This window comes from Mauremys reevesii, linkage group 1 (genome assembly GCF_016161935.1).
Source record: "Mauremys reevesii isolate NIE-2019 linkage group 1, ASM1616193v1, whole genome shotgun sequence".
Classification (NCBI taxonomy): domain Eukaryota; kingdom Metazoa; phylum Chordata; order Testudines; family Geoemydidae; genus Mauremys; species Mauremys reevesii.
In genome coordinates this window covers 123,103,950-123,129,770 of record NC_052623.1, presented here as the reverse complement: position 1 = coordinate 123,129,770, position 25,821 = coordinate 123,103,950, and the positions used below count along the sequence as shown (strand labels likewise).

Genomic DNA, 25,821 nt, shown 5'->3' with positions numbered 1-25,821 from the left:
TTAAATTCCTTACTGAACAGGAGCCTTAACCACATGGTTAATTTAAAATTAACTGGATTCGAGCACAGGCTTAAAGTTAAATGTGTGCTTGAGTGCTTTCCTGAACAGAATTATTTTCCTGATTGAGAGCCTCTAACCGGTTCCACTTTAGGTTCCTCTGGTGAGCTGTAACAACCTGCGTACATTGCACTGTGGGATATTAACAAATAGTGCAGTGGCTCGGAGATAAAGATTACTCACCTTTGTACAAGTTAAAAGAGAATGATGCCATAAAAAAAAATAAAAGAATCATGTCACATTTGCAGTTGAAGGACATTTTCTCATGAAGTATTTCACAAAAGCATGCAAAGTACTCTACCAAGGTTTCATGACGAATGGACAACCCATTCAAAATAGAAGAATCTATGCTGGTGTTCTCGGATTTGAAATATAAAATCCTTGACTCTCAAATCTTTCCTGCTAGGAGCTTTCACTGGCATGTGAATTTCAACCAGAAGAAGACAAAGATAGGATAAACCAAGGAAAAATAACAAAACCCTGGATGTTGATAAATATATTCAGGCACTGATACCCTTAGTGGGAAGAAACATGAAAAACTATGAAGAGAAATGCTTGAACACAATTGTTTCTGTTACATGGAGAACAATCCCTAACAGACAAATATTATAAGGGCCAGGTTATGCCCATTAATTGCACGCCTGAGCTCTGGGTGGGGCAGAGCCGCACTGCACCAGCAGATGCTCTTGGAAGGATTATGCTTTAGGGAAGCAAAAGGCCTCTCGGAGCTCCTGGGGAGCTCCACTGCTGAGCCATCCCTAGGATTCAGCACCATGTTCTCCTCTCTATGGCCAGCCACCAGATCTAGTTAGGGTGGAGAGGAGGGTGTGACAATCAGTCCAGATGTCCCAAGGGAGGTACAAAGGGTCTGAACCCCAAAGAATAAGCAATTGAATCAAACAGTTGTATACAATGTTATTGTGGATAAATATATATCAAGAAAGGTCTTTAATGAAAGCTTGTAGTGTTCTGACATTGACGGTCATTAGGAGAGGTGTTTACAAGTTATGGCTATGAATATATGTTTAGAACATTGTAACTGTTGTGCAACCACAGCACCACCTCACAACAGAGGGGTGAAGCAATCAGGCAGCAAAAGACAATAGTGGAATTAATGGGGAAACATTAAAACAACTTGAAATTGAAATGAAAAGCCCAGTCTTGGAAAACTAAGAGAGAAGGGAATTTCCTCCACCATGCAGTATCACCATAGTCTGAGAGGGGAAAAAAAATCTGCAAATCCTCAAAAGAGAGGGGATTTGAAGTGAAGGACATCCAAAAACTGAGAGCCAGCATCTAGGCAGGGTGCTGTCTATGGAACACTAGATCCCCTCTATATAGGGCACATTGTGAAACTGTTCAGAGTCAGTAGGTAACTTATATTAGAAAAGAGAATTTAGCTAATATAGAAGTAGAAAGCCTGAGATTGACCTTTATGTTTATTTTCTGAGTGACTTGTATGTGTTTGCTTTTCCTCACAAATTTGTCTCTGAATCTCTGATTTTTCTATTAAATAAACGTTTTGTTTGGTTCTACTCCAAGCAGGTCTCTGTTGTGCAAACTGGAGTGTGTGTGTCAAAATGAACTGATAACAGGTGTCAGTTTTCACACCTTCAGGGGTGTCATACCATAGGGGAAGAGTTCAAGTGTCTGGTAGTTAAGAACTCTGGGAGATGGATTTGGGGAGAGTTGGACTAGACGTGCTGTTGGGGGCACCCTGCAAGGAGTATCTAGGCTCTGAGTCATAGCCACATACTATTAAGGCACCCAAGATTACAGGGCAGATGATGGACAGAAGCCATTACTAATCTAAGTGATTCCCAAAATGTTCCAGAGGGCCATAGCCTAACCCCCTCTCCACACTTTTTCAACAAGGAGATACACTTGTGATTCTCAGATGGAAGATGCTATACATGTGCAAACAATTTTGAATTATGACCTGTCTTACTTAATATTTATTATTGTAGCATCTGATTTGAACAAGAAACTTTCAGCTCATAGATAAATGGAGTAAATGCCTATCTAGTTTTATTGTAGATTCTAAAAGTACCTTTACTAAAAGGCAATTTTTCAACTTCTTACATCAATGCTCTACAGTGATCAATATCAGGCATTCATAGACAGGGGCGGCTCCAGGCACCAGCGCACTAAGCGCGTGCCTGGTGCGGCAAGCCGTGGGGGGGCAGTCAGGCTGCCTTCGATGGCATGCCTGAGAGAGGTCCGCCAGTCCCGTGGTTTCAGCAGCAATTCGGCAGCAGGTAAGCCGAAGGTGTGGGACCAGCGGACCTCCCATAGGCATGCCGTTGAAAGCCGCCTGACTGCTGTGCTTGGAGTGGCAAAATACATAGAACCGCCCCTGTTCATACACTCCTGGTTGCAAAAAATAGACAATTTTTCCTTCCACTCGAACAGAAGAATGCAAGGTTACAAAACTGTGTTCAATCCATACATTAGTCTTTCCTCGTAAATGAATACTAAGAGGTCCTACACATAAAGGTCAGACTTAAAAAAAGGTAACTAACTTCTTTATAACTTTTATTGAGTGTTTACCCCCTGCTTCTGTCTGCCATGGCTGTAAACTTAAAACATTTCTGCATTAGAGCACAGATCTGAACAGATTTCATTTGAAACCAAACTAACCTTCTTTCCATTTGTCCAAGAGCATTCTTCATTCTCTCTTCATATTGCCTGTACTTCTCAGTAGAGACATACACATGAACCACAGACCCATCTTTCCAGTAAGTGTGTACAAATTTATCACAGTATTTTGCGTGGATTATTTTTTTATTCGTCTCCTACAGGGGCAAGGAATTATTAATTAAATGTTTTAAAGTGTGATCTTTGCAATGTGCTGTAACAACATTTGGAAAATACACTTAAATAGCTGCAGAAGTAGCCACAGATTATAAACCTGCTCAGGACATTGGCTCCTGATATGAAATCAATAGAAACTGTTTCCCTGTCCTACTTGACCTGCTCTTAGCTAGAAAGAACAGGAGAAGGATAGTGAAAAGTGTTCTGGTGGAGCTTGGGAAGAGCAAGCAAACCACAGAATAATCCAACCCTTCACACTTTGCTTTGAAACCCGGTAGTATTCGAGCATCTGGGGCCTCTACATCTCCTAGACCATGTGGAACAGAATAAAAACTGACAAACATTCCTTTGCCCCATTCCACTGAGTCATAAAGATGAGGAAAAACAAGTGGTTGCTGAAACCATCCTCCCATCCTTCGCGGCAGATTCCATAGTGAAAGCTGTCCTTTCAGGGCAAAGAGAGGGTCACTTCCACTCCATTTCACTTATGAACTTCTTCATCCTGTTCCATTAACAAGATTTTATTATAATCCTCCAAATAAGGATGAGGTTACAAACAGACCACATGCTGTACAAAAGGCTAATCTATAAAGTTTCATTGCAAGTCTGAAAAGCAGAAAAGCAGATAGAAGCCAAAAAGGCCACAGCTTTCGAGGGAATCTTAGCAGTACTTACAGCATCAGTTTGTAAAGATTCATCCTCTGGCTTGGCTTTTATGTCAACCACCCCGTCAGCGTGCCGAAAAGTACAGTCAGCAAGTGCTTCATACAACGTCAGCTTCTGAGCTTTCAAGCCATTCTTCTGCAACCACTCCTTAGAACTTATATAATCCTCAGGTTTTGGCTCAGGCACTGGAGGATCAGTTTTGGTTGCTGATTTGAAAATATACATAACTAGTTGTACTTAACATAATTCACCAAAGAGTTTCTGTAAGCTATTACAAAAGAAGACTGATATATGGTTAACTGGGCCAAAATTTACAAACCTAAGGCCAACCTTGGGCTCCTAACTCCATACTTAGACACCTAAATAAAGAGTCTGATTTTCAAAAGTGTAGACAAATCATACTGATGCCAATGGAAGCTGCGGGATGCCCAGCACTTTATAAATGAGGCCAGCAATTTAACTGCTTAAGTATGGATTTAGGAGGCTAACGTTAAACAACCATGTTTGAGAATGTTGATCAGAATTCTGAGTAGAATCACTGAATAATTATAGTTATAGACATCTGACTGCATGCATGAAGTTGCAAGAACAGAGCCTTATCATATGAAAAGAATTGCCTTTTGACTGCTGATCAGTGGCCTTTCACAAACTCTGCTAAATCATGTTTAAAACAAGTCTGTTTGCATATTTTTAAAACAAATGTGTTTGCATTTTTTTCCTTTGCATATACTTTATGTAAAGGCCACGGCTTAGTGTGTATACATAATGTATTATCTGAAGAGTCAATGGAAAGTAGGCAACCTCTTTTTCATTTCACTAGAACAGAACAGAGTACATTTTAGGATACAAGAGTTTTAAAGAGATCAGAAAGACAAAGAAAGAAATGTAGACAGACGGGACAACTCCAGTTATCTGAATCACTGAGAGACAAAATAGGCTGCCCGAGTTCAGCTATTAATCACACTGGAATTTAATGTTTTCTTTAATTCAGTCTAGTGTATGATCAGAATATTTTCACATTTTATACAGTGATTATATATGAAAAAAATACATTAAAACAACATTAAGGTTGCAAAGTCAAACACTCATAAATTAGGAAATGTCAGAATTAAAGTTGCCCATGTAACCTTAATTCAGGCCCTTTGCACATATTTATTAAGAAAGTCTTGCCCAACATCATATAGGAAGTATGTGGCAAACCCAGGAATGGAACTCAGCTCTCCAGTACTACTCCAGAGAATGTCCTTTCTCTCCCTGCATCCCTCTGTCTCATTTATTGCCAAACCTGTGTACTGAACGAAGCAGAAGTTCTATAGAACAAATAACATGTGATTGTGTAATTATAGACTGTACCATAATGCTTACACACAAGGGAACCAAATTAAGGTTGCACAGGAAGCCTTATTTCTGACATTTCTTAATTCTGAATGCTTAATTTTGCAATCTTACTATTTTTAACCTGTATTAATGTAATTTCCTAGTTTTTTTAAACAAGAAAATTGAAAAATAATGGAATAATACTGATACACACACCCCACCCATGGATCATCAGCAGGATGTGAATTTAGGACCTTTAGATCCACTGCACAGATCTCCAACTTGAGCTAAAGTATTAACTGGTAGCAGTAGTAGGCTATTATCTCTATAAGGTCCAGCCACTAGATGGGGAAGGTGACACTTACTTTGCCAGTGGCTTACACACTATTTGTAAGAGAGCAGTGAAATGTTGGGAATTAAGAATTCTAGGTTCTATTCCTGGCTCTAGAAGGTAGTGCGATCCAATGGTTACAAACAGCATAGCCAACCATATAGATATGGCACAACTATTCTTAAAGGCAGAGTGGCTAAGTAGATCAGACTAGGGTCTTCCATATTGGAGGCCTGGGTTCTCTTCACAGCTCTGCCAGAAGCAATCTTGTGTGACCTCTTAGTTACACCTTCTGGGTATAAAGGGGGGGATCCGGGGTCAGAGGCCTTGTCCAGAAGTAATGACTATGAAGTGCACAGGATTAACACCTGAGTAGTGGAACAGCTGAGATCAGAACTCTTGGCTTACAACCCAGAACACTTTCCCCTAAGTCAAAACATGCTTTTCAGCTGTTTCTTTGCTAACTATCCTACAGAGCCAAGTAGGGAAGCCTGGGAACATGTGGTTGCCATGCAAAAGCCCCATCAGGCCTGGAATCATGATCAGGGCAGATTGAATATTCAGAGATTTTAGCAACAAACCTCTACACCTAAAATGTAGGCTGACCTAGCTATGTCACCCAGGGGTGTGAAAAATTCACACTCCTGAAAGACATAGTTAAGCCAACCTACACCCCAGTGTAGGCACCACTAGGTCGATGGAAGATGCTATTTTTCTCTTCCTCTTAGTTCCCACACTCCTTCATTTTCATTCGGTTCAGACTGGTGATAGGAGACCCATTGTGAACAAGACAATACTCAACTTACATGTAAACAGATATATGAAGAAACATCTCGTCAGGCAGAAAGCCTGGTTTTCACTTTTGCTAGTGACACAGACTAAGAACATATTTTCAGTATATATATTCAGAACTCCTTACATAGTATCTGCATACATATTTCACAACAATATTGATTACCAGTCTGACACTGGCTTTTTTTTGAGACCTCACATGACATAAAGTGTACAGACCAGACTCAGGTCTCCCCCCCACACACACTATGTCCTTTGCCAGTTGACAAACCTGGGTCACAACCACATTCCAGTGAAGGGTTTTAGTGTGTGGATGAGCCCTGAGTAAGGAGCAACTCTCGAGTTACAACTCAAGTTAATGCTGCAGTGAAGACAAGGCCTAAGCAAATGACAATTTTCAGAGGTTTATAATTTGGTCAAATGTGGATGAATTTTTGTGGGGCAGCTGAACTGCACAGCTATCCCCTGCCAGGTTTCAAGTCCCTCCCTCAAGCCATAGAGCTGATTGAGCTCCTTAGAAAAATAGCTGGAAAAATTAACATTAGTAAAACTACCTGTTTTCGCTAGTCTTGTTCTCAGAGACATCTGAATAGTTTTTGCTGAAACTTTCCAAAAGGCAGAAAGCAAGCATGGAAAAATTCACCCAAGAATTGTTAAAGTTTAACAAAGTTAAAGCAACTGTAAATAGAAGCTTATAAAGGTAAGTGTATGCAACTGTAACTATAGATGTCATGTCTTGGTCTTAAAATAGTCTTAAAAAGAAAAATCATCCCTAAGCTGGCAGTTTATCAAAATTGCCCACAAATGAAACAAATTAATCATGAACACAATGATATCTTTCTAGAAAGAACAATACCTTTGCCAGATATAGGCTGGTCACACTCTGATAAAATATTCTGAAGTTGTATCAGCGCATTTCTGGCCTCCTCCAACTCCTTCCAGATCAGGAAGACGTCCTCTCTGACACCAGCTACTGTGGGAGGAATAATGCACAGACTTTAATGCTTTCAGACAAATTCTACTTTCACCTCTACACCTGCTCAACAATCCTAAAGTCAATGGGGTTGCCTGGGTAGGTACCATTTTATTACCTTGCCCATAGGGTCTCTTTGCAGTGGGAACTCCTCTCTTTAAAAGGGGTTCAAGGAATATACATGAGCAGAGAGGCACCAGCAACGAAGCTTCACTTGAGATGCGTTGCCTGGGCTTAGGGCTCTGGGCCCTAAAACAGAAGAACCCAGCCTCCTGGGTTTGGGGTGGTGGGTTTTTGGTTATAGCCTGTCCCATAGTGAGGAGCAAATCCTCCTTCCCAGCATGGGGAAACTCCACAAGGAAATTCTCATAGAATTCCCCTATGTATTTTAATGCAGAAGTGGGAAATCCAGCCCTCTGTTCTTTTTTTTTTTTTTTTTTTTTAATTAAAACCGGCCTTTGCATGAGAAAGCCCAATCCCAAAATCTAGAAAAGCTGACATTTTCAGTTGCTTCAAATTCCTAAAACTACTGAGCAGATGTACTTGAAACTTTAGCAGTCCCCTAAGTATAAGTGATGTGATTTTAGCAATGTACATTTGCCCTCTTGCTATAACTAACCAAAACCTTAATGACACCTAAGTAATTTGTAAAATTCGTTTCGATTAGGCAGACAGGTGTCAATGAAATAAATTACTCAGTGCAAACCCCAAAGTTAGAGTAGATCTCAGACTATTTTAAAAATTCAAGAGATACTTTGCCCTTGATTAAAAGCTTAAAATTGGTCTTTAATAGAATTAAAGTATGCAAAAGCTGCAAGTTCAAAGCTGAAAAATAGAGACGGCATGCAATTCTGTTTCAAGAAGTCTATACAATGCTGTGAATAAATTAGGTAGCGTGGTCTATGAGAACTTAATACTGTAATATGGATCAGAAGGAAGACTGGCATAATAGAACAATACGAAACGTAAAAGGATTGAATCACAAGTGCTCCTTTCTGTAAAACCAGATTAGTAGCCTAATGCTGAATTACATATTACAACACTGAATTTGTCCAACTATATGTTAACATCTGCTGATGCAATCCAGCGTACCCAAAACAATTACAGGATATGCCATACTTGATAATATACTCAATATATCTCTACTAAAATAAACCATCACTTAACCTACACCAAACAAAACCCGCTCATTTTGACTGTTCAATAAACATCGTAGAATTGCCTTAAATGAACAATACATATATATTTTGTAAATACATCAACACAGTTTTAAATATGAAAGGCAGTTAATTTTCCATATAATCTTTTATAATGTGTTACTGTACACTGCCATCTCCTGGTATCCTCTTGTATTCTGAGAGTTCTGTTTTAACCAATACAAGTTAACATGAAAATCACTCTCCAAAATCATAAAAAGTTCAAGCAAAATGGAACATTCCACAGCATAAAACTGAAAAGGAAAAATAAAGTATAAGTTTCTCATTGACCTTAGAAGATCGAGAAAAATATTCTGACCAAAACACTTGATTCAGTTTCATTTTAAGAAACACCACGCTTAAAACATGACAATTGGCAAAACTGTAGCAGAGTTACATAAGAACATAAATGCACTATAAATTTGCAACTAACTACAACTACCAGGCCATTGAACATGTACCAGCTACAGTGATGTGGAAGTAAAACCACCAAATATAAATCATATATGTATTAATCAAGGTATTGAACATAGGGTTGTGCTGACAAATGCAATTCAGAAAAAAATATTTCCTTCCCAAATCATCATCTCCTACTAAAAGGGATCCAGATTTAATTTTGTGAAGGTTTTAAATGTTTCTGTTGAAAAGTTGAAAAATAGAAGCACTGTCAATGTTCTGCTCGTTTCTCCATGTCTTTCTAATTTATATGTTTTGAAAACTTACTGTATGTACTGATAATGTATCCAATATGGGACATGTATTGAATTCAATATTACACAATAAAACATTTATTGACATTTTTCACTTTCTTTTACGCCACAGCATTGTGAAATCAAATAACATACCCGTTTGATAGCAGATGTATTTGGTGACAAATCCTTTAGATGATAAATGCATTTTACTATAAAAAAACACAATATTTTTTTTACCCAGGTAACAACCAGGATTTACAAGACCAAGGACAAGATGTCAAGCGGGTCCTACCTGGTGCCTAGTCCCCCACAGCAGGCCAACCCTTCTAGAGATTGCTCCAACATCATCCCCAGCAACTCCTTTTTCTCCAACTGAAGGGTTCATCTCCCCCTTTTTTCTGTCCCACCCACCACATCCAGCACAGCCTCACACCCTCAGTCATCTTCCTCCACCTGAGAAGCCACAAGAGAGAAAAACTGCTCCTTGAGGCCACCCGAGAATCCCCCCCACACACAAATATAATAATATAAACATCAATATCCTTTATATGCACAGTGTCCCAAGTGATCTCCGTCATACTGTCCTACTCCTCATCCTTCCTTTCTCCTGCCTCCCTCTCCGATGCTGGCTCTCCTGTTAACCTCGTCTTAATATTTGTTTTTCCACTAAATATTAACAGCCCTCAACAGCACTGATGCTGGTGCCCACTTGTATTGCAATTACCTAATTTTAAAGGGGTGAAAACATTATCTATTTCGGGGGAAATCAAGCACCGACCCACTCCAGGCGAAGAGCTTGTCAGTTTAACTGTCTCTTTGGATCTACCTGAAGAACTCAACAGTTCCATTTCATAAAGGGAAAAGAACTCAGTGATGTCCATGGGGTTACAATGGAAACAGGCAATACGCTGGATAAATATGCCTACAGCTTTTATATTTACTCTCCACTAGCAGCAAGAATGAAAGTTGAGCTTAAAGTTTGTTTTCTTCTGCCTGATTCAGCACCATGTTGCACTAATTTTGTGCCTATGTAACTCCACTGATTTCAGCAGAATTACACCAGCATTAAGCAAGAGTAACACAGTGGTAAATCAAGCCCCTTATTTCCTTTACACAATAAGCTCCTATTTTGTGCCTAGATAACATTTTAAATTGAATGACTGACTCAGCGTTAGAAGGGTAAAATAGTTATTTAACTGTGTTCAAACCCTTACAATGAGTAATGTTTCAAAATTATTAACAGAATTTTAGAATTGGGTTCCAGACATTTAACACCTTTTACTAAATATGTACTACCTATTATAGTACCAGATATGTACTTCACAATACAAATAAAGATGAATTTCCTGCCCGGAGGGCTTACAATCTAAAGTAGCGATAGCTAAAAGGCTGAAAAAGAGCAAGAAATAATAACTAAAAATTTAAATTGCGAATGGAACATTTTAACTTGGTAGAATGTATACCCACTTTGCTGTACAGAATCAAAGTGTGTGTGTGTGTGTGTACACATACAAACTACAACTAACATACAACACCCCAACAAGCACCCCTTTCCACCTCCCAATTGCTGAACATCCTCACAGACAAAAAAAAAATCAATCTGTTCCAGTCTTACCTCCGAGCTGCTATACCCATCCTGCAGCCTGCTTCAAAAACTACTCCAACCCCACCTGATTTCACAACCAAGATACCAAACTAGCTTACAGCCACCAGCAAAGCTAAACAAAAACTGGCAAACAAGCACCAACATTTCTAAAAGTCCAAGAAAGAGAAGAAAAAAAAAGGGGGAAGAAAATTAATTTGCAGAAGAGACTGGAATATTAATTAATTCTGTGATCATTTGACTTAGATCAGGCTTTACAAAGGGAGAACAGACAAATGCAAGAAAATTAGACATTTTAAGTTGCTCAGACTTATTTTGCATACAAGCCAAGATGGGGAATTTAACTTCTTCCTGCAGAACCCTGCCTCCGCCACTGCGCGGCAGTAGAATACAGTACCATTCTTTAAAGTGCTGCTGTTTAAAGGCAGCACTTCAAAAATTAGGTACACACGGTAGCACTGGAGATGTATTTGCCTGCATACCTGGAACGTTCGATAACAGAGAAGCAAATCCTGATCTCCTTTCCACTGGCGGGAAGGCCAGTGGGATGCTATGCAGGTGAATTCTGCAGCCAATGCACTACCATGGAGCAGGACTCCATGGGGGTTCTCTCCATAGCATAGGAAGTGGGATTTGGACAGGGTTTCCAACTTTCTAATTGCACGAAACTGAACACCCTTGCCCCACTCCCTGTCCCACCCCTTCCCCAAGGCCCCAGCCCTGCCCCATCCTTTCTCTGAGGCTCCGCCCCTACTCACTCCATCCCCCTTCCCACACCCTCACTCACTCACTCACTCATTTTCACTGGGCTGGGGCAGGGGCCTCGGGTGCAGGACGAGGTGAGGGCTCTAGCTGGGGGTGCGGGCTCCAGGGTGGGGCCAGAAATGAGGAGTTCCGGGTGTTGGAGGGGGCTCCAGGTTGACGCAGGGGATTGGGGTGTAGAAGGGGGTATGGGCTCTGGCTGGGGGTGCGGGCTCCAGGGTGGGGCCAGAAATGAGGGGTTCAGGGTGCAGGAGGGGGGTGCCAAACTGAGGCGGGGGTTGGGGTATGGGACGGCGTGAGGATTCTGCCTGGGGGTGCAGGCTCTGGGAGGCAGTTAGGGTGTGGGAGAAGCGGTGATATGTCCCCTGGCTCCTAGGCGGAGGTGTGGCCAGGCGGTACAGCTTCTCCTACCAATATAGCTACTGCCGTACGTGGAGGTGGTTTTATTATGTCAACAGGAGAGTTCTCTCCCATCGACACTGAGCGGCTACACAAGCGATCTTACAGTAGCACAGCTGCATCAGTACAGCTGTGCCGCTGTAAGCTCGCTGGTGTAGACATGGCCTCAGTTTCCAATTATTTTCTTTTGTAGTTTATTCCACATATGCAAGAAACAAACACATTAGAGGCTAATCAGCATTTTTATTATTATTGCCCTCTGCATCATTCAAGAAGGCACCGTGAAACAAGAGACATCAGACATGGAAGAAAAGAGTAATCACGGCAATATATTTTCTGCTCTGAAAGGATTTAGAATCTAGACACAACTGGAGTTTTCTGATTGGTTGTCAGTGATGTCATAAACATGGCTATAATGCTTAGTAATTGCACAAGGCTAATTGTCTTCCTTTTTAACTTGTAAATTCTAGTCCATAATAGCAATAAGACATACCACACAATGCATTTCAAAGAGATTACTGCACTTTTAGGTGATTAAAGCTACTCATCATTCATCTTTAGAAACGATGGCATAGAAACAATTTCAGATATGCAACATTTACTGAAATGCTCCCACCACACCCCTAGCATATATACAGCAACACCCTTCCCTCTTTCCAAACAAAACAATCTTGTTCTTTTCTGTGTATCTCTCTCATACACACAAAGCTCTGTCAATTTCTCCCTTCTTCCTTCCCCCTCTGACCACGTACATAGTATCCACCCTTTCTCACCCAGAGGCCAGCCATTTGTCCTGCCCCCTTTCCCAGATGGTGAAGTGGGAGCACTGCTCATGCTTATGTTTATTAACACTTGGCTACATTTCCTAAATTACACTGTTATTCTGAAGGTTTTAAGAAAGAACATGCTTGTATTATTTTTACCTAAAGGCACCTTTCCTTTCAATTTTCTTGAATTCTGGGTGGCTAGACTTTCTCCATCCTCCTCACTCTTTGGTATAGGTCCAATGATATCTATGTAGTCAGTTCTCTCAGCAAACGCATGGAATCTGTAATATAAAAAGGGTTTTCATCTCTAAGTAAATTATGTAAATACATCCCTAGTTTATCCCTTCATTATGTACCTCTGAGCATCCTTGTTGCCCTTCTGTAGAACTCATTGATTTCTGTTACTGTATACTCATACGGTGAAGAGGCCAGAAATTGGGGTACTTCAGAAGTGTCAATATGAAGACACTAGCATAAATGTTCAGAATCATTTCCTTACCTGGACCCTGGAGTCTTTTTTAATCAGGGCATCCTGCAAGTTCAGAGCCCCACAAGTCCCTTTATTGAACTACTGATATACAAGCCAGGGAGACAGGCAGAGCTCAATCATCCACCTGAAAATATTCCACAGGAGGAGACAAGTTATTCCAAACACACTGAGGGTTTATTTCCGTGGTACTTGAGCCATAACATCTGATTAATGCAGGCCTCACGGAAAGGGACAGAACAGGCCTTTCCAAAACAGGGATGTACAAGAAACAAAGGCACTAACCATGTGGATCCCATGGATTCCTGACTAGAGCTATGGAAAAGCTAGGCTTACACTTTCCTCCAGGCTCCCTTCTGGTTGCACAGCCAGCTACCGAGCTGCCTGCACTGCATCTGTGCACAGCTACCCAGCTGCAAGGTGTTATTGCTGGTCCACTGAGCATCAACATTCACGCTAGACTTCTGCAGAATTATTTAGGGCTCAGGAGGGATCATAGCACATAGAATGGTTCTGCCCATACCATAGCTCTGCAGAGCCTCTACAACATGGCATTCCTGAGGAGGGACTGCCACGATGCCCATCATTATTATTATTATTATTTATTTGGATTATGGTTGTGCCTAGAAGCCCAAATCAGGTGTGAGGACCCATCAGCCTAGTCACTGAACCAAAACAGAGCAGACCTTGCCCCTAAGAGGTTACAACCTAAAAAAAAAAACAAGACAGACAAACAGAAATAGATAAACAACAACTAAATTAACTTAATATAAATATATACAACTCCTTAGTTTCCACCCTCCTCCCCCCCCATACACACACCATCACCCTTCTCCCCGCAAACCTATGGCCACTGTTCAGGACACAGCCAATCTGCATGTCACTGCCATTGCCCACCCAATGGGCCCTCCTTCCACCTTCTCCACCCCAAGGGAATACATTCAACACAGTCAGCTGGGGGAGAAACCCTGCCCAGTGTCTGAAGGCTGATACCTGCCTCTTCTCCCTGTGGAGCTGGTCACCTAACTGCTCCCCAGAAGGATGCGGCAGGTTGCCCCCCTCCCATGTGTCCAGCAGGGACAAAGCAGACTCTGGGAAGGCATGATACAGTGCGGAAGCTCCCCTCTATAAGGGCTGATGGATAACATCACCTTTGCTTCTTCTTGTCCCAAGACCTGCCTTAAATTAGGTAACATTGCAGCAGTTCTGACACTTCCTTTTGTGTGTTACAAGTCATCTGGCCAGCCCTCTGCACTGAGGCAGGACCACGTATACCTAGACAATCCCTGACAGGTGTTTGTCCAACCTGTTCTTAAAAAATGTCCAGTGATGGGGACTCCACAACCTTCTTCAGAAGCCTAGTCCAAAACTTACTATCTTTACAGTTAGAAAGTTTTTCCTAGTATCTAACCTCAATCTCCTTTGCTGCTGATTAAGCTGATTACTTCTTGCCCTACCTTCAAGGGACATGGAGAACAATTGATCACTGTCCTCTTTTAAACAGCCTTAACATATCTGAAGACTGTTATCAGGTCCCTCCTCAGTCTTCTTTCCTCAAGACTAAACATGCCCATGTTTTTAACCTTTTCTCACAAGTCAGGTTTTCTAAACCTTTTATCATTTTTGTTAATCTCCTCTGGACTCTCTCCAGTTTGTCCACATCTTTCTTGAAGTGCAATGCCCGGAACCAGACACAGCTGAGGCCTCACCAGTGCTGAACAGAGTGGGACAATTACCTCCCTCCAATATCTTACATATGACACTCCTGTTAATAAACCCCAGAATATTAGCCTTTTTTGCAACTGCATCATATTGTTGGCTCATATGCAATTTGCGATCCACTATAATCCCCAGATCCTTTTCTGTAGTACTACTACCTAGCCAATCATTCCCCATTTTGTAGATCCGCATTTGATTTTTCCTTTCTAAGTGTAGTACTTTGCATTTGTCTTTAATGGATTTTATCTTGTTGATTTCAGACCATTTCTCCACTTTATCAAGGTTGTTTTGAATTCTAATCCTGTCTTCCAAGGTGCTAAAAACCCCTGCCAGCCTGGTGTCTTCAAAAAATATTATAAGCACACTCTCCTCTCCATTATCCAAGTCACTAATTAAAATACTGAATAGTACTGGACCCATGACAGACCCCTTTGTCACTCCTCTAGATATTTCCTCCCAGTTTGACAGCCAACCACTGATAACTATTCTTTGAGTCTGGTCTTCCAACCAGTTTTTCACCCACTTTATAGTAATTTCATCAGAACACATTTCCCTAGTTTGCTTAGGAGAATGCCAGGTGGGACTGAGTCAAAAGCCTTCCTAAAATCAAGCTATATCATGTCTGCTGCTTCCCCCATATCCACTAGGCCAGTAACCCTATCAAAGAAGGAAATTAGGTTGGTTTGGTACAATTTATTCTTGAAAAATCCATATGAGCTATGAATTATTGTTGGCCTCTCCAAAATTTTGTTATATTACGGGTGGAAGCAAGGTTAGTATGTGTTCAGTTCATGCCCCTCTAGGATTTTTAGCAATAGGAAAGATTAAGGACAGGGAAGTCCAGCACTAGAATGCCCCCCACTCTTGGGGGACAACATAGAGGGAGACCAACTGTATAATCCAGCCCTTTGCACACACACCCCCGCCCCCCGAAAGGCTTACAATCACAGGAGAATGTGATGAGTGTGTTCCAAGCCCTGAAACAGGAAACAATCTGACTGGGATTTTTCTAGCAAAGACTGCTGCTGCTCTGGGTCCTGATGACATTGGGGATTACTCCCCATTTACATCCTCCTACTATGTGGCAGGAAAGCCAGTTACTGGTTTAGCCTTGATTTATGCAGGAGAGTACCAACAAGACCTCTTTTCAAGACAAACTCCCTCAGCTCAATATAATGATATTGCTGCACTGGTTCAGGCTATAAGAGGTGTGAAGATGGGGAGTGCTGGTGTCTGATTTGAGTTTTGTGTGTAATGCATTTACTGCTTTTCTTCCATTCGATAAAAAAAATGAATGGAAGAAGAGTGATGGCAGGAGCATTAAGCATGCAGGCTTGTGAAAGTGATTGGATCAGGTGACACAAGACAAGGGATTGATGGAGGTCTGGGTAATGAAGGATAAGGCACAAGCCAAGAGTGGAAAAATTAAAAGATGGAATGATGAAGCGGATAGGGCAGTAAAGGAAGCAGCCAGAAGTGGATTTATATGGCCAGGAGAGACAGCCACCGCTGGGGTAGAAGCAGTGACAACCAGGGCCATGAATCAGAGAGAAAAAAGATTTTGATCTACAGGCGCTACAAAAGGAAAATGAGGAAATACAAGACACCTTAAAATTATTAGGTGGGGGAACTGGTGTATTATATGAATGGGAACTAAAAAGACGGGATGGACTACTTACGGCTTGAAAATCAGAGGAGGTCCTGGTTGGATTAAGTGAGGAGTTCATGAGAATAGACACAGAGCAGGTGGACATTTAAATTAACTTAGCACTAAAAAGCGAGTGTTTACTATGCAATGGAGGCCAACAACTACAATTGCTAGAGAGAATAAATGCTTTTTTGTAATTGTAGATGCTTTTACTAGGCGTACAGAAGCTATTCTGACTCAACACTGTACAACCATCACCACAGCTCAGGTGCTAACAGAGCAAGTATTCTCTAGGTGGGGTCTTCCTAAGGCTATGGATAGTGATAATGGTCCAGCATTCATGGGAAAGGTGATAGGAAGGTTTGTGAGATACTACAACATGATCAGAAATTCCATATACCATGCCACCCACAGAGTTCAGGACGGAACGAGCCAACCTGACAGATTAAAAACAATGCTGAAGAGATGGTAAGCGGCTCAGGGAAAGACTGGGATGTTAAGCTACACCTTGTTTTAAAGGTCATAAGGGGAAGCATGGTGAAGGCTATGTGGGTTACCCCTTTTGAGACTATGACTAGAAGGGAGATGAGCTATTCATTAGCCCAGTGTAACAGAGCAGCAGCTCAAGGAATTGGTACGGCACATACAAGAGGTACACAAGATGGTTGCAAGAAGCCTAGGAGAGGCCCGACAAAAAAAAAAGAAAAGATAATTGATGACCAAGCCTCTGGCAAGGCATATGAAGTGGGAGATCAGTTCCTCATGCAGTAAAAGGCCATTTCCAAAAGCCAGTTGGGAGAGTCCCTGCTATGTAATGGACAAGGCTAGTCCATCCATACTGCTGGTCCGGGAAAAGGATGAAAAAGGAGGGGTGAACCACTGGTTGTATGCTATGCAGATGAAACCATACAGAGGGAAGGACAGAAGGAATCTATTGATATAAAAAAAGGAAGTGACAGTAATTGTTTTCTTTTTCAGGTATTGATCACCATGGGAGGTATATTATGCACTGCATTGGGGTCCGTGGTATTCGTGATACAGCAGAGGAACAAGTGGTGACAGTGCACAAGGGGGAGAAAGCCACCCTAGCCTTATGGTTTCCAGGTAATCATGCAGGAAAGCCTACAAAGCTCTGGTACAGACTGAACTGCAGTCAAGGTCGAAGATCCTGCAGCACAAGCAACTCTCAGAAGCAGGGACTTGGACTGGGGAACCCAAAGGGGGCCATGTGTTTAAATGGGATGGTAATGGCTAACCTAACCAGTTATAGCATGCAGTTAACACATGCGGGAAATATTACAGTTACTCTAGCAGATCATCAAATGAACTTCTGCCCAGGAGTCCACCTACCATGCCAGGAAAGTGACTGAGGCTTTGAGGTTCTCTCTGAATGTGACTAAGAACTGGCAGAGGACCACCACTGCTTCTGAACATACTGGTGTAACAATGCTTCCTATTCCAGAATTGAAGCACGATGAACCATGCCCAGAAATGGAAGCAGGACCTGACAATGGACTAATGATAAATTGTGAATATCAGATTATGTATAATAATGTACAGTACCAAATGATACCCATAGTATTGAATTTAACCAATTTTACATTCCCACAGCAGCTCTGTCATGCAAAATGTGCATGCTTCTATATGCAAATGGTAGTAAATGTGGTGCAAAATTTCAGACAATCAATGGATGGGGTGGAATTGGAGGAAATTTGGTAGCCTGGGGAGGGAAAGAGTCAGGGAGGAAGAGATAAAAGAGATACAGGAATAGTACAAGGAGTTGAGGCATTGGAAACATCAGCATGGAATCATATACATATCAGAGTATTGTGGGAAGAAAATCAGAAAATGAGTTCAATTACGAAGCCTGTTAAAAAGTTAACTAAACAACAGAATGAGGATATAGTGCAGGATTTAAAGGGTTTCAGGATGCTAGAACAACAGGACAGTTGTTTAGGGAAGTGGAAGCAGCACTCAATGAAATGCAAAAAATCATGAACCATCTTAATGTATCAAAGGTGATTACCTGTTTGTGGTATGGCAGCTTCCTAATACAGGAGCTACAGATAGGACTAAAGGAAATTCAAGGTGGGGAAGTGCCTGGGTTGTTGACAAATAAGGTGCTACTCAAGGATCTACTATGTTGAGAAAAAGTGCATGCTTCATGAGACATGGATCTTTCCTATAGTACCAACAATACCAGTGACCACAGGACTAAGTAAAGCATTAACAGTGTATAGCATCCAGTCCATAGGTATGTTGGAACCTACCCTGGCAGGTTACATCTTAAAGGAACATGTCACTCATCCTCAGATACTGATAAGGAAGGGTGGGGGAGTCTGGAAAGCCCCGGATACCTCATGTTGTTCCAAGAGACATGGTACCTATTTATGTTGTTGTGATGTACCGCATGTGGGTTCACCTTGGATGAAGAAATCCAAAACAACACATTACAGATGAGGCAATGGGGACAAGGTCAAGCCAAGGTTGCAAAGGCTGGAGAAGGCAAACACTGTATAACCTCGTGTGTTGGACATTTTCAGGATGGGACACAAACGTTATTATGACTGGCCAATGTTCTGCTCATTTTGTGCTTTAGCCTTTGTGATTTTGTCCCTACATGCCTGTGCTCTTCTTTTGTACTCATCCATAGCTATTTGTCCACATTTCCACTTTTTGAGGATTCCTTTTTGATTTTCAGGTTATTCAAGAGCTCCTCAGGGAGCGATTTTGGCATCTTACTATTTTTCCTATGTTTCTTTTGCAACAGGATAGTTTGCTGATGCACCTTTAATATTGTCTCTTTGAGAAACTGCCAGCCAGTGCTTGAATTACAGGGTAGCTTGGGGGAATGGGACCCCTTACTTTTAGGGGATACCTCACTTCTGTCTTACAGCCCCCTTACTTCTCACTATGGTTTAAATGAAAGCAAGCCACTTGACATTCAGGGGCACACAACTTTTCTCCTATAATTTAAGCATTGCTGCGAGTTCTCCTGAATGACTTTTTCCCTTAGATTTTCTTCCCATAGGACCTTACCTACCAATTCCCAGAGTTTGTTGAAGTCTGCTTTTTAAAAAAAAGTCTATTGTCCTTATCCTGCTGCTCTCACTCCTTCCTTTTCTTAAAATCATGAAATCGATCATTTCATGAGTGCTTTCACCCAAATTGTCTTTAACCTTCAGATTAGCAACCAATTCCTCCCTTTTAGTTGGAATCAAGTTTACAACGGCTTCCTCCTGGTTACTTCCTCCACCTTGTGAAACAAGAAATTGTCCCTGGTACATTCCAAGAACTTATTGGACATTTTGTATTTTGCCGTATTAGTTTTCCAACACATCTCTAGCACGACTGCTAACTATAACCACTGCAGCCTCTGCATAAAGCTATAGATTGTAATTAAGTCAGTAAGATGTTTGCTTTATGGTTACCTCCTCTTCCAACCCCACTCCACCCATTTCATTGTCTCATCCACCTGCCGAGTCTTGTCACAACTTTGTGAATTATCTGGGACAGAGGCTGTCTTTTTACTGTGTGTTTGTACAATACCTAATACAACAGGGTTCTGAATTCCTTATTGTTGCCCACAGGTGTTACTGCAATACAGTATATAAATCAATCAATCATCGTTTCAGCATATTTTTGTGTCCATCTCTTTTTCTTGCACTTTTTTTTTCTGCAGAGCCAAGAATAGGTGGAGCGGACAGATTGTTTCTCATTTACATAGTAAATTGACTTAAAGAGAGACCGTGAGCACGTGTATGGAGGGAAGTTTGGTCTGAGCACAGGAACTCTTGAGTTTTAATCCCAGCTCTTACAACGATTTCCTCTGTGACCTTAAGAAAATTACTTAACCTCTTTGTCTCAGGTTTATCATCAGTAAAATGGGAGTAATACTCACTTATCTCCCAGGTATGTTGTAAGGATTCACATGTTTCTATCTGTATAGTCCTTCAAAAGTACTGAAATCATGTAGCAGTAGTAGTAGTATTCCCCATACCTTCCAGAGGTCAGTTGGCTCAGCTCCTTTAGGAAAAGGATGGTTTCTTCCTCCTTTGCATTAAAAGATACTGTGTGGATTGGGTATGGGCTGTTAGAAACCTTCTGCAAGAGTAGCTGCTTCATGTCCTTTGGAAAATCACCCACAGTAAAGTAATAAACAGCTTCAACCTATGGTAGATATATTATGCATATTATTAAACAGAAAACAAGAATAGGAAGCCTTATTTTGCATATAGCTGCTTTGGATTTATTCTAGCAATGCATTATGCTGACATGATGAAAGAAAAATCAGTAGAGTTGACTCATTACGAGGGTCACAAGGCTAATAGAGGCTGGGTTCTCCTTCTCACTTATATTGGTGTAAATCAGAGGTAACTCCACTGGAGTCAGTGGAGTCACACTAACATAAAACTCGTTGAAGTGACAGGAGAATCAGTCCCATAGCTATTATAGCCTAGTATCTGAGACAGAATATGGTAATAACTGCAGTACCTCAGGCACTGTGTAAGTATTAATAAATGATCACTTTTAAAAGAAGCCACTCTCCACATACACAGTAGGGATCTCTGGAGCACCCACTGAGGAAAATAAGAGAAGATAAAACTGGTTGAGCCTGAGAAGGTATTAAGGAACCAAGTCCGTGCCTTCATTCTGCTGTAAAGTACAGGCCTACAGTAAAGCAGATTCAATCCTCCATTAGACCCAGTGAGTGTTTCAATTTTTGCCTTCTAAAAGGTATGTATACACTTTGAGCGGGGGCTGTAATTCCCAGTTCAAAGAGACATACCCGTGCTAGCTCTGGTTGAGTTAGCGTGCTAAAAATAGAGTGTAGCCTCAGCAGCAAAGCAACAGGAGGCTAGCTGCCCAAAGTAGATACCTAGCATCTTGGACCGCCATATGTAGTTGGGTGGCAAGCCTGTCTCACCACTTGTACTACCACGGTTACACTATTTTTAGCATGCTAGCTCCATCAGAACTAGCACAGGTATGTCTCTTGAACTAGGAATTACAGCCACAGCTCAAAGTATAGACACAACCTTAATGGGTCTTCATCTCAGTCCCCTGAATCCCTGATGAGCTAATAGACCGACACATGGGCATTTTTACCCCAACTTTTACTGCATGCACAGAGGAGGCAGGATTCTCCAGCTATCCCACACAGTTAGTAGGTGTTGGGAACTGCAGGTTAAATACGCTGACTCACTGAGGAAGGTGTGATTCATTAGATTCCACCCTGAGTGTAAGGGAGGGAGGACTAGCCCTCTGGGAGAGTGACCTAGGATTTGAGACAGGTAGGTCCTGAGGAAAGGAGCCCTAGGGAGTAGCTATGCCTGAGATGAAGGACAGTACCAGGTTTACAATGGCGCCATTGTGCCAGGCCACATGCAGAAGGTGCCAATTATGGTTGCCAAGCAGAAGCGCTGGAAGCTCCCTAGAAGTGGGGGGGACCACTGGTGCCTGGACCATGGCCCCACCCCCCATGCTCCACCCCAAGGTCTTGCCTACACTCTGCCCCTCCCCCCTTGGTCCCACCTGTGCTCCGCCCCACAGCCCTGCCCCGCTCAGCCCCTTTCCCCAGGCCCCACCTGCCACTCATTCCTCTCCACCCCCATCCTGCCCGTCACTCACCCTTAAGGCAGGAAAAAAGGCTATGCCCTCCCACATTTAAAGTTATGGGGCTCTGTTGCCTGCTGTCCGGTTTTTGACTGGAAAGTCCGGTCAAAAAGCAGACCTGGCAGTGTCTGGTCAGCAGTCTGGGTGCAGGAGAAACCGCAATCAGCCTCCCCGCCAGGAGGGCGGGAAAAGCAGCTGCTTCTGCCTGGAGGAGCTGCAGCTCGGCTGGCAAGAAAGAGAACTGGCTCCCAAGAACCCGGCTCTGGTGGAGAGAAGTAGGTACTGGCGCCGTGCCAAACCAGGGGGATCCTGTCCACTCTGCCCCACTGCCCTGCTGGGCTTGCCTCTGGCCCCTGCCTCACTCTGGGGACCAACCCTCCACCCCATCCTGCTGTGCTCTTGCCTCCGACCTCTGCCTCACTCAGGGACCAACACGCCCACCCCACCCAGCTATGCTTTTGCCCCTGTCTCGCTCTGGGATAGGGTTGCCAAACATCCGGTTTTTGACCAGAATGCCCAGTCAAAAAGGGACCCTGGCGACTCCGGTAGGCACTGCCAACCGGCCCATTAAAAGTCTGGTTGGCAGTGCATCAGGGGCAGAGGCTAAGGCAAGCTCCCTGCCTGCCCTATCTGCACGCAGCTCCCAAAAGGGTCCGCCAGGTCCCTGCAGCCCCTGGATGCATGGGTGGCCAGGAAGGCTCCACGTGCTGCTCCCACCCCAATGCTGGCTCTGCAGCTCCCATTGGCCGGGAACCATGACCAATGGGAGCTGCAGGGGAAGCACCTGCAGGCATGAGGGCAGCGCACAGAGTCTCACTGGCCACTCATGTGTCTAGGGGCCACTGGGACCTGGCGGCCACTTCCTAGGAGCCGCATTAAGCACCACAGGAACCCCGCACCCTGAACCTCCTGCCCCAACCTGGAGCCCTCTTGTGCACCCAAACTCCCTTCCCACAGCCCACACTCTGCACACACACGCACACCCCAACCCCTTGTCCCAGCCCTAAGCCTCCCGAAACCCTTCATCCCCGGCCCCACCCCAGAGCCCACACCCCCAGCCCGGAGCCCTCTCCCACACCCTGAACACCTCATTTCTGACCCCACCCCAGAGCTCACACTCCCAGCCGGAGCCCTCACCCCTCTCCCGCACTCCAATCCCCTGCTCCCAGCCCGGTGGAAGTGAATAAGGGTGGGGGAGAGTGAGCGACAGAGGGAGTGGGGATGGAGCGAGCGAGGGGCAGGGCCTCACAAAGGGGCAGGGTAGGGGTGTTCAGTTTTGTGCCATTAGAAAGTTGGCAACCCTACTCTGGGGACCAACCCCACCATGAGGGCCCACAAAAGATTAATCTGGCCCTGATGAAGGTTTAGGCGAAGTAAAGAAACCACAGGAGCAGCCAAATCTGGGGAAACAGTTTAGCTACTGTAAGTTTAATGTGGAATTATTTTTTTGTTAACAGTCTCCATGATTGAGTCACTTTATGACTCTATAACGAAGGTGTGGCTTTTGCCTGGAGCGAAGTGGGTACTTCACTAGTTTACACTACACTACACTGAACATACACTAAATGAATTTTCATTGATAAGGTAATAGTTGTAATTAAACTCTGGTCCATGATGACCAACAGCCAAAAGGACTCTCCTGGATGGTGCACTAACCCACCAGGGCTGCCCAGAGGATTCAGGGGCCCTGGGTCAACACAATTTTGGGGGCCCCTTCCATAAAAACAATTGCAATACTATACAATACTATATTCTCGTGGGGGCCCCTGTGGGGCCCAGGGAAAATTGCCCCACTTGCTCCCCCGCTCCCACGGGCGGCCCTGGGAAAAGTAAACCTTCTGCATCTCGGCTGTTTTGAGAAAACTTCTTTACAAGGTATCACTGGTTCTCAGCATCAGCTAGTGCTAAAAGGCACTAAACCTCATTAAAAGGGTTGGACAAATATTTTCCGTCAAAACTTTTTTGGATCGAAAACTAGGGGTTTTTAAAAAGCAGAAAAAAAAATCATGGACAATGTCTGCTTTCCTTCAAAATTTGTTGTGTTTTTTTTAATTGAAAAGCTGAAATTAGTCTGCCAAAACCTGAATATGGTTTGCGGTTTCAGAAGCGTGTGGCCAAATATTTTCTGCTTTCTGTGTTTGATTGTTTAAAGAAACAAAAAAAAATTCTGCTTAAAAAAAAATCCAAAACTTTTGAACCACCTCAGCTTGTGACCAAACGCGTGAGCCCATCGAGTCAGAGATTTTTCCAGATTTCTGATACTCTGCTGGCTTCCTTGACTCATATCTGTCTCCATAACTTTGGGTTCATTTAGGTTAGAACATAAGAACAGCCATACTGGGGTCAAACCAAAGGTCCATCCAGCCCAGTATCCTGTCTACCGACAATGATCAATGCCAAGTGCCCCAGAGGGAGTGAACCTAACAGGTAATGATCAAGTGATCTCTCTCCTGCCATCCATCTCCACCCTCTGACAAACAGAGGCTAGCTATCCAGCTAGGTTACCCATCCTGGCTAATAGCCATTAATGGACTTAACCTCCATGCATTTATCTGTTTCCTAGAGACTGGCTTCATGGGGTCCCTCAAACTGGAGACGGTTACTGTGGGTTTGTCTTTAGTATAGCTTATATACATACTCCACGAACTGAGCATTTGAGCTTGTTCCAGAATCTGAGATGAGCCTATGCTGTGAAAACTGAAATGCTCAAAATAGCACATGCATGTGAATGGACACAGGGTACTAAAATTAAATTAACCCAGGGGTTCTTAAACTGGGGGTCGGGACCCCTCAGGGGGTCACAAGGTTATTACTGGGGGTCGTGAGCTGTCAGCCTCCACCTCAAATCCCGCTTTGCCTCCAGCATTTATAATAGGGTAAAATATATATAAAAGTGTTTTTAATTTATAAGGGGGGGTCGCATTCAGAGGTTTGCTATGTGAAAGGGGTCACCAGTACAATAATTTGAGAACCACTAAATTAACCCCTCTGAAGCCTCAGGAAATGCAGGGGTGGGGGCTCTCCCTTCGTAGGGTTGGGAAGGAGGTAGGTGGTGTAGGATACTGCTCTTATCATGTGATCCCTCCCCCAGTGGCTAATTTTAAATGAAGCTACCCTCCCCTGACCTGAATCTCCCTATGGCACTGAAATTAAATAGAGACTATAATTTGGCATTTGAGAAGTGAAAGGGATGGTAGCCCTAATGGAAAAGCTAACAGCTTGGCTCTTCTGCAAGCCTCAAACTGCTGAATGAGCTTTAGGGTAGGGAAGGCTGTGCCTCCCAAACAGCCTGGTCCTGCCCCCTATCCGACCCCCACCCACTTCCTGCCCCCCCGACTGCCCGCCCCCCTCAGAATCTCCGACCCATCCTGCTCCTTGTCCCCTCACCGTCCCCCAGAGATCCCCCCCAACCACCACCCCGGGACCCCACCCCTGTTCCCTGTCCTCTGACTGCCCCGACCCCTATCCACCCCCCTGCTGAGTCCTGACAGACCCCGGGCCCACGATCCAACCCCTGTTCTCTGTCCCCTGACTGCCCCCCCAACCTCTGCCCCCTCCCTGTCCCCTGACTGTCCCCAGGACTCCCTGCCCCTTATCCAACCCCCCCAGCCCCTTACCCCTGGCTCCCCCCTCACCTGGAGCCTCAGCGCACCACATCCAAGAGCGTCCCTGAACAGCGGTGCAGCATGGCCCCGGCAGGGCCTGAGCTCCGCCCCGCTCAGAGCCGCATGGTAAGGGGGCGGGGCTGTGAACTCCAGGCCAAGTGGAGGGAGCTCAGGCCCCGCTGGAGCTCACAGCCCCACCCCCTTACCACGCGGCTCTGAGCGGGAAGGAGCTCAGGCCCAACCAGAGCCACGCTGCAGCGCTGTTCAGAGATGTTCCTGGATGCGCTGAGGCTCCGGGAGAGAGGCAGAGGCGGGGTCGGGGATGGAGCCCCAGCCGTTCTCATGGGGGCCCCTGTGGAGCCCGGGGCCTGGGGCAA

The 25,821-nt window shown here is 43.7% G+C and overlaps 1 protein-coding gene across 1 annotated transcript in view; it reads right to left on the bottom strand.

The window, feature by feature from the left end:
* The window catches only part of VWA3B (von Willebrand factor A domain containing 3B), a 129,528-nt gene that overhangs the window by 86,432 nt on the left and 17,275 nt on the right, over nt 1-25,821 (bottom strand). Inside the window, exons 7-11 of the mRNA XM_039520285.1 lie at nt 20,224-20,393; nt 12,526-12,650; nt 6,834-6,950; nt 3,547-3,743; nt 2,698-2,852 (exon numbers count right to left, since the gene is read on the bottom strand). Coding sequence (XP_039376219.1) covers nt 2,698-2,852; nt 3,547-3,743; nt 6,834-6,950; nt 12,526-12,650; nt 20,224-20,393 — 764 coding nt within the window. The remainder of the gene's footprint in view (nt 1-2,697; nt 2,853-3,546; nt 3,744-6,833; nt 6,951-12,525; nt 12,651-20,223; nt 20,394-25,821) is intronic.